The following is a 9,060-nucleotide window of genomic DNA, read 5'->3' on the forward strand; positions in this document are numbered from 1 at the left end:
ATTGGTGCCGAACCAAGAACACAGATCCCCATTCCAGGCTTGTAGCGGGTTCCCTGGCTACAGCATTAGCAATCAACGTGAATTGTACGGAACGGCTTGACTACACCTTGAGCCTCCTTGCCAAAGGAGCAGATATATAGTCACTTCCAAATGAAAAAATAAGTTTTTGTAGTGCTGGAAGGACAAGAGGGCGGGTGGCACTTTATTTAGAGTCGACAATATTGGCGGCTTAATAGGTCTGCCCGTAGTCGAGCTGTTTTTGCTGATGAGGGAGTCAGGAGAAGATCGAATTGTGGGCGCTTGCCAACCTCATCTCTGACCATCGTTTTTCGACTGGCAAAATAACCATCCTTTCCTAGGAGGTTCGTGCTGTCTAGTCAACAGAGAAACATTGTAGCCTCACTAGAGCGCCTTTAGACCGACGACGAGAAATGAAGTTGCTCGGGGCTTTGCGTGTTTGTTTCCGTGTTCAGCTTCTGGAATTCTGTGTCATGAAAGCCCTGCCATATGGGCCGAGAAACCATCTAGGTTTGAGAGTACTTAAGCCACTTATTATTATCTTGACTTTACTAACTGTGGCAATTCATAGCCTTCTAGTGCATACTTGCATTAAGATTTAGCGGCCCCTTTTCTGCTAGTCAAGACTGAAGTGGCTTAATAATCTGAAAAAGCCCCAGGTAAGCGTGGATTCTCCTCTGATACTTATCATGACCGCTTTTTCAGCATACCAATAGACAGTTGACATGAGCAGAGAGTCGGGGAAACATGTTGACATACTATAGCCTCATACGTAAAATTTTGACCATAAAGAACTATACACCTGCCTTGTTCAGGCTTCAAAATATGAAGCATGGCATCAGTGAGGAAAGGCGAGATAGACCTGAGGTAAGGGCTGCGTTCCGCAAACGGTCATTTAGATGGCCGGTTCAAACCCGACAAGCATCGACAAAATATAGGCCCTGTCACTTTATGTAGAATGCGCCTTGAATTATTAAAATACTGGCCTGATAATAAGCATTGTGTTTTGCAGCGAGGCCAGATCCGAATTAGGCCAGCTCTGTTGTAGTTAGCTACTAGTTTGAAAGCAGTCTTATGAATCTATTCTCATCACCCACCAAGCGAATAACGGGCTCTTCTGATCTCGTTTGTACTACGGATAAAATGTGGTTGGATATTTCCGGAGAGCCACTCTAGTCACGCTAATTTCTGAGTTATGATATTTGGTTTCTAGAGAGACAGCTGAGAAATCCACTATCTGTGTGTGCCCCTGCCTTCCTACCCCATGGCTTACTACATACACTCTGTAAAAGTGACTGCTCTGGAAAATTTTGTAGAAACGGTAGGAACCTTATGTGCTTCCACAGCGTCTTCTTATGCCAACCCAAGCTTAACGCCGTCGATATATTCCCCTGCTCACTTGTGATGGCCAGCTAGAATGTTACTCGCTCACTAACATGTACTTGGTCATGATCTCCTTCAACCTTTCCAAAGGCAGAGCTTCAATGAAATGCCCCTGATTACCAACCATATCTTCTGCCATGCACAACGCGTTATAAATGGCTTCCTCGGTAGCATCAGCAGCTGCCTCAAACAGCCCATTGATAGACGAGTCATTAACGACATCGATATTGACCGGTGTTGGCTTCCACGGATCATAAGCCTTACGATCCTTCAATACTGGGATTTCATTTCCGGTTGAGAAGGCGAGGAATATATCACCAGACGGGTTGTGCCCTTGACCACCAACACGGGCAAGTCCAACGGTGGCTCGCTTCGCAATACGTTGCAACTGCGTAGGGTGAAGCGGGGCATCGGTTGCCAGAATCACAATGATACTGCCGTCCTTGCGATTCTTTTCTTGTACAAGCTCCTCTTGGGCTGCCTTTACTGCCGTGTCTGCCTCTGCAGCTTTCGCATCATCCGCAGCCAAGACGCGTCCAACTGGTACGCCAGATATGCGTAGGTCAGACTTCTTTCCATAATTGGCTTGAACGAGTGCCGCCATGGTGTACGACTTTGGTTCTCCTTTGATGTCATATCCTTCGACGATTCTGCTGCTACTGCCGGTTCCGCCTTTGAAGTAATGGCAGAGCATCTGCAAGATCAGATGTCAGTAATTGCCAACAAAACAACAACACGAGACCGATGTTCGGACGGACAATCAGACTAAACTAATAGGTCTCCTTTCCAAGGTCTCATTCCCAAAAGAAACATGAAAGAACCACCCAATGCCGTCTTTGTGCTCACCCCAAAAGAAAACAGGATGAAGTCATCTGAAAATTACTCACACCAGTACCTCCACCCACATTTCCCTCGCGCACCCGCCCACTGGACACATTCTCCAGTCCATGCACAATATGCTCCGGTTTGACCGCAAACTGGGTCAAATCATTCATATACCCATCGAACGTCTCAGCAACAACAGGCAACAAGAACCAATCCACCTTACCCTTCGTGGTGCCCTGTTTCTTGAGAGTGTACTCATAGATCCCCTGGTACGCCGCTCCGACCGCAAAGGAGTTGGTTAGGACGATGGGTGTATGCAATAGCCCTGTCTCGTTGATCCAGTGGCTGCCTGTCATTTCACCCGACCCGTTGAACTTGAAGATGCCTGAGTAGCAGGCAGTGTCGAACCAGTCCTCGCGTGGCAGAATGGAAGTCACGCCCGTGTTGACGAAACCATTGTCGGCAAAGATTTCCTGGGTGTGCACCTTAACGCCTGGTACGTCGGTCAGTGAGTTGAGCGGGCCTGGCTTGTAGTTTCCAAGATGCAGATCCGGGAGGAGCTCCCGTATGCGCATGCGAGGTGCCTTGGCGCCAGACGTAGAAGCTGATGACATATTGAACGAGCAAAGAAGTTGAGACTTTGTAAGTGAAAGATTGGATGAGATTTTGGTTCTTGAGTGAAGTCTTGAATTGAGGATTCCTTGGTTTCATACAGCCATTCTCACCAATAGGGCGGGGATTCCTAGTCTTTCTTATACAAGTCGCTGAGAGTCTGGTCATTTTACAGAAATATGACGCTCTTGCAACCATGCAACGTTGCCAGCTTCTCTCATCCTGTTGCTTGCTGGCAACTCCGCAATAGAATATTCTCAATCTCTCGTCTCACACCTTCACAACCCGATGATAGGTTGCAAATGGGCGCACCTTTCCTTAGCGTTGCCTCCGTTGAGTCACACCGGGCAGCCTCATTTCCCGCTGTTCCACCACCGGCGGCGTAGTGCAGTGCAACCGGGGGTTCGCGCCTCCGGTATTTCCTGGGACGTATACATCTACAGAGACTTGTACCTTCTTCTTTGAGTTGCAAGTCGACCTTAGTTCTCCACTCCAGTCCAGGGGGTCTCTGACTGTTGACTTGACCGTTTTGAGTAAGCAAGAGGCGGCTAGTCCCGACTATTGTAGCAGCTTGACTGGATTCAAATCAGATTCTCTGTGCTTGGACAAGCACATGGCTGGTGAGCTTGAGAATTAACGGTGCGCTACGGGAATCGCGCTTCGCAAGTCACCAATGTCCTACGATCTGTTCCCTTGCATGGTGGAATGGGTGACATCATTATCAATGCACGACGGAACAACCGTCTGTCGGATACTATAGTTTGACGGCGACGTAGCCGAACTCCACACTGGGGTTTACCCCACATACTTCTCCAACCTCGGGATCAAAGGAGCCGATAAGGATGCCGTGGTTGTTTGGGGATATCCTTATTCCAGTCCCGGTTTCTGGGACTTCTGTTGCTGCCGGCTTCTGTTGAATTTGGCAGCTCGTTTCTTACAGGATCTCAGTACTTCAGCAAGTCGTTCGTGCCTTCCTGAACCCAAGGTGTAGTCTGCCTGTAGCCGTTTCCCCACCTCCGCACAATGGTCGCCGCAATTCGAGCAGCGCCAAGTGTAAGTACTTCTTACACCAGTTCGAGATAAAATTTGCTCTGACATCTAACCAGGCGGCAACAAGAGCAGTGAGTCTTCTCCGGACTGTCCAATATGCTCATCCGCCAAACTGCCCATGTCACTCCAACCCGGGCCACCACCACCATGCAAGACCACAGGTTGACCGCTATGCGCAACACACCGGCAGGCGCGGTTTCGCCTCACCTGTGGACCTGTCTCAGCAGAAAGAATATGCTTTTGAGATGGCTGCATCTTCTATCCGGTTCGGTCCGGGTGTGACTCAAGAAGTGGGCATGGACTTCAAGAACATGGGCGCCAAGCGCGTCTGTGTTGTGACCGACTCGACCGTTAGGCACTTGACGGCAACCAAACAGGTGGAAGAGGCGCTGTCAAGGGAGGGTATCGAGTTTACTATCTTCGACAAAGTGAGAGTGGAACCTAAGGATAGTTCGTGAGTGAAACTGCACTTTCAGAGTGGGAATTCCGACTCACGAGTTGCCGGTTGCAGAATCAAGGAGGCCATCGACTTCGCCAAGCCCTATAACCCAGATGCATTCTTGGCTGTTGGCGGAGGTTCCGTTATTGACACGGCCAAGTTGATGAATCTCTATACTGAGTATCCAGAGGCCGACTTCTTGGATTTCGTCAACGCCCCCTTGGGCAACGGTAGGCCTATCGATAAGAAGCTTAAGCCTCTTGTGGCTATTCCAACCACCGCTGGAACCGGCTCTGAAACAACTGGGACGGCCATCTTCGACTTGGTAGCCAAGAAGGCGAAAACAGGCATTGCCCACCGTAATCTGAAGCCGACTCTGGGTATAATCGACCCTCTCAACACGAAGACAATGCCTTCAGCTGTCAAGGCCAGCTCTGGTCTGGATGTACTCTGTCATTCTCTTGAATCATGGACGGCGATCCCTTATAATCAGAGAGTTCCCCGGCCCACTAACCCCATTTTGCGGCCGGCGTATCAGGGTGCCAACCCCATCAGTGACATTTTCTCGCTCAGTGCCCTCCGCAGCACGGTGAAGTACCTTCCAAGAGCAGTCAAGGATCCGGAAGACTTTGAGGCCCAGAGCGAGATGCTTCTTGCGGCCACACTGGCTGGTGTTGGTTTTGGCAACGCTGGTGTACACCTGTGTCACGGTAAGATGAGTCAACCCAATGCTCTAGAGTAATGAACTATCGATGCTAGAAACGAAACTCACAAGGAGGTTAGGCATGTCTTATCCCATCTCGGGCCAGAACCCGGGCTACAAACACGCTGGATACGAAGTAGCCCACTCCATCATTCCCCATGGTGTGTCCGTTGCCGTCTCAGCGCCCGCTGTCTTCCGCTTCACGGGCCCATCGAATCCTGAACGGCACTTGGCCGCTGCTGAGGCCTTCGGTGTTGATATTTCCAACGTGAAGTGCGAAGATGCTGGCGCTGTGCTCGCAGATGCCATCGCTGCTTTCTTGACCGACCTTGGTGACCAGCCAAAAGGCTTGAAGGACCTTGGGTTTACCAGCGAGCACATTGACGCGTTGGTCGAAGGGACGATCCCGCAGGCTAGGGTGTTGATGCTGGCGCCTGGTCTGCAGACTGAGTTGGAGAAGGAAAGGGAACAACTGAGGGCGCTTTTTGAAGATTCTATGGCGTATTAGTTGTGTTGCATCTGCTTGATAACGATCAGGGTAGACTTGGTTATTGATTATTGGATGTTGAAAGCAGTACATATTAGAAATTGCACGAGCATGGTATTATAATTGTATAGATGTGACCGCTTAACCGCTTAGTTGCCCGGGTCCTGAGAATGACCTTCAAATGCTTCAGCCGAACAGTTCTTGCCAGATCATCACCTGGTCAACAATACACACATCTTATCGTAGACCTCACAACCTACCTCACGTCACGGTCTAACCTGCACGGTTCAAAAAGGAGGACCATCTCAAAATTATTGATCTCGATGCTTTCAGACACAGCAGATCTTCATCGTGAAGCGCAACACAGTAATCTTTATGTCCCCTCCATACATTTCATGCCGTCCTCGGAGCTGTCGTACCCACGAACGGACCCGCGATCTTTTCCGGCGCCTGCCGCACTCCCTAATGCACCTCGTCTTTATTTCCACCATTGAGAGAGCTGACATTGTCATAATCAGAAAAAGAATGGCTAGCAGAGCAAAGAAGCTACTTGGGTTCTTGCGTTTGGTCTCTAAGAAGAAGGATGGCAGTGTGAAGGCATCAAGTATTGGCGGAGACAAGTATTGCGTCCAATGCGAGACCACTGAAGCTATGGCGACCGTGATGCCGCGTCGGCTTCCGTAACCTGGACCCGGCGCCCACGATGATCGGCGCCGTGCCCATGGCCCTATTTCCTCTTCACGAGTTCGTCTGAGTACAGGTCTAAAGAGCAGAAGTCGAAGCAGGGGAGGTCGAAGATGGAGAATACCAAGGGGGCGAAAGCTCAGGAGGCAAAGGCTAAGGAGCCGGCTAAGAAGCAGAAGGGCAGGCAGGAGAAACTCATCAAGGTGCTGCCAAGTGTTCCCGCTGGTGTGTATCGACCTACTTAGACTGGAGAGGTTATTAAGAGTGCCCCTCCGAAGCTCGGACAAAAACTTGGGAATTTCGTAGAGAGAGGAGAATTACGACTTGATTTGCGTGGGGGACGCATCCGAAGAAGCGCGTCTACGGCGCGCTTTTTGCTTTGTTGCAGCGTTTGTAAGGGATGCATTTGGATGATGTATGTGAAGGATTCAACCCTCAGATGATGACTCTGTACAGATCCTGTATTGGTTACGATGCTCGATGCGCAGTGTGATGTGTGTATTGACTGCTCGGAGTGCTCTGTAAGAAGTTACATCTAAGGTAGGTAGGCAGGTGCCGACCTTTTTATCTACACAAGCGATTTCACTGCCTTAGGCACCACCTCAGGCACCACCTCAGGCACACATATGGCGCTCAATCCCACAGTATGGTCAAATTTGGGATTATCGAAAAGGAAATACCCGACTGGCTTGTACATGGGATGGCATCGAAGTATCGAAGATAGCAATGCAATTTCTGACATCATGATTTCTTGCATAATGTGCTTGAATTGTGACTACTGGACGGATCATTTGCCCTCGTCTCACTGGAGTAGGGAGTTTCAATGTAGTTATTTTACTGGGAATTTCTACTGAAGGGAGATTTCTGACTTTCATCGATAACTTCTTCGAACAGCGTCAAATCATCAAACCGATTGCGGCATTCGATTCCTAACGACCGTTTACGTCGGACAGTGACCTCGCATCGCACGCGAAGCGAGGACGCAAGCGATGGCGGCGCCGATGGTGATCGACGGGGGACGGGCGGGACTCGAACAGAGTTTTCACCACCCCCACGCCAACGAAAGTGCCCACGCACCGAACGTGGAGCGCACCAGCAGAAAGAACGCAGAGAGGGAAGGGATCGGAAGAGAACTACAAAAGGTAGAACAAGAGATTGCCGACTTGGTCCCACGTGAGAAGATTGAGGTCATGGGGGGTTTGATGGAGCGTTGGCTGGGGTTGAAACTAGCCGGCAGGACGCTGGAGGAGGGGGGCGACAGACCCGCCACACATGCCGACGTACTGGCAGTGACTCTGGCCCTTGCCGAAATTCCTGCGGCGATCCAGACGCCTTGCCTACAACTCGATCCTGGGCCTCAATCGCCTCAGGATCGGCCCAGGGACGGGGACCCGGTGAAGCCCCAGTGTGGCAGCAGCGGGTTGTAGTGCCCCAGCGAAGGGAGAGAGAGGTAGTGATCCGGGGGACAGAGGACCCTAATATGAAGAACAGATCGGCGGCTGAGGTCGTAAAAGCGGTGAACAGTGCACGCGGCAGCACCGATGCAGTGGCGGCCCGCAGGCTGCGCAGTGGCGATACCGTAGTGACGTTTAAGCAGTCGGCCTCAGCGGCGACCACGGACAGCAGGTGGGTGCGTAGTGCCTTCGGCGATAAGGCACTTCTCAACCGCAGAGAAGTTGCAGTGATCGCGAAGGGGCTGCCTGCGAAACGGCTGCGAGAGGTCCACGACGAGAGCCAGCTACTTAAAGACCTGAAGCGGGACAATACAAAGCACCTCTCTAAGGCTAAAAGAAACCTCCCCCGGGCGCCGCAAGCACCGTATGCGGCCCTGATACTACACGTGGATAGCGTGGAGGCGGCAAGAAGACGGCGCGTTGCGGCGTCTGCGCTGCAACGGCACACCCAGGGGGTGAAAAAGACTGCCCCGAGAAGGCACCTAGCGGCAAAAAACGTTGTGTGAACTGCAAAGGGAAGCACACGGCGTGGGACAGGGACTGCCCTACGGCAGAACAGCAGCGGCTACGCGTACGCGAGGCGTACGCTCACCGCCCCCGACAATTTGAGGTCCGCAGCTACTCGGACGGGTTATCTAGTGAGGGCAGGCTCACACCACCTAGCTCATTGACCAGCGACGGGTTTACAGTTGTACGACCCCGGGGCCGCCCCCTGGGCGGATCGCGAGTGGAGCAGAAGCGAACCGAACGGTCTGCGTCAGCAATGCGTAGCTTCCTCACTAAGGGACGTACGAACGAAGATATACCATCGACAGCTTAATGGTAGTCTCTATTCTCTACTGGAATATCGCAGATTCAAAGGCGAACGCAACGCTAGCGCTGGATAAGGGGGGTGACTATGATATAATAGCGGTTCAAGAGCCATGGATCAACCGGCAGACGAAGGCGATTTATTGCCCGAAGTCGTCCAGGTACGAAGTAGTGTACAGCAGCGGCAGAGCTGCGCTATACGTCCATAAACGATACGACGTGGCTACGTTGCGACCCCGTACCGGGATGGACTGGAGCAGTATTACGTTCGGGGCAGGCCCGGACGCCCTTACAATCTGGTCTATCTATTCACCAAGCCAGACCGGGAGCCGCTGGGTCAGCCCGCTCCAAGACCTCCCTAATGGGGCGCCGGAGGGGACACAGGTCCTCGTAGGGGACTTCAATACACATCACCCGCTGTGGGACGTCCACGGACGGTCATCACGGGGCAGCGACAACGTAGTGGAGTTTGCGCGACGCTGGCGATTAGAGCTCGTTACGCCGTTCGGGGAAATCACACGGCAAAGGCACAAACAACGAGACTCAACTATCGACCTAGCCTGGGTGACGAAAGGGGCTAGGATTGATTACGATG

General features: G+C 51.7%; 2 protein-coding genes across 2 annotated transcripts; one reads left to right on the plus strand and one right to left on the minus strand.

Annotated features, from left to right (window-relative positions):
- Positions 1-1,166: 1,166 nt before the first annotated feature.
- Positions 1,167-2,935, minus strand: BCR38DRAFT_396234 (peptidase family S58). The gene is made up of 2 exons (XM_040857642.1): positions 2,289-2,935; positions 1,167-2,095 (listed from the first exon to the last, which is right to left on the minus strand). The coding sequence occupies exons 1-2, from the start codon at positions 2,838-2,840 to the stop codon at positions 1,439-1,441; spliced, it is 1,209 nt and encodes a 402-aa protein (XP_040713454.1). The 5' UTR covers positions 2,841-2,935; the 3' UTR covers positions 1,167-1,438.
- Positions 2,936-3,477: 542 nt separating this feature from the next.
- BCR38DRAFT_373168 (putative Fe-containing alcohol dehydrogenase) lies at positions 3,478-5,633 on the plus strand. Its single transcript, XM_040857305.1, has 4 exons — positions 3,478-3,891; positions 3,945-4,342; positions 4,400-5,037; positions 5,111-5,633. Exons 1-4 carry the CDS (start codon positions 3,862-3,864, stop codon positions 5,536-5,538), a joined length of 1,494 nt encoding a protein of 497 aa, XP_040713455.1. The 5' UTR covers positions 3,478-3,861; the 3' UTR covers positions 5,539-5,633.
- The last annotated feature ends 3,427 nt before the right edge of the window (positions 5,634-9,060 follow it).

This window comes from Pseudomassariella vexata (genome assembly GCF_002105095.1).
Source record: "Pseudomassariella vexata strain CBS 129021 chromosome Unknown BCR38scaffold_10, whole genome shotgun sequence".
NCBI lineage: Eukaryota > Fungi > Ascomycota > Sordariomycetes > Amphisphaeriales > Pseudomassariaceae > Pseudomassariella > Pseudomassariella vexata.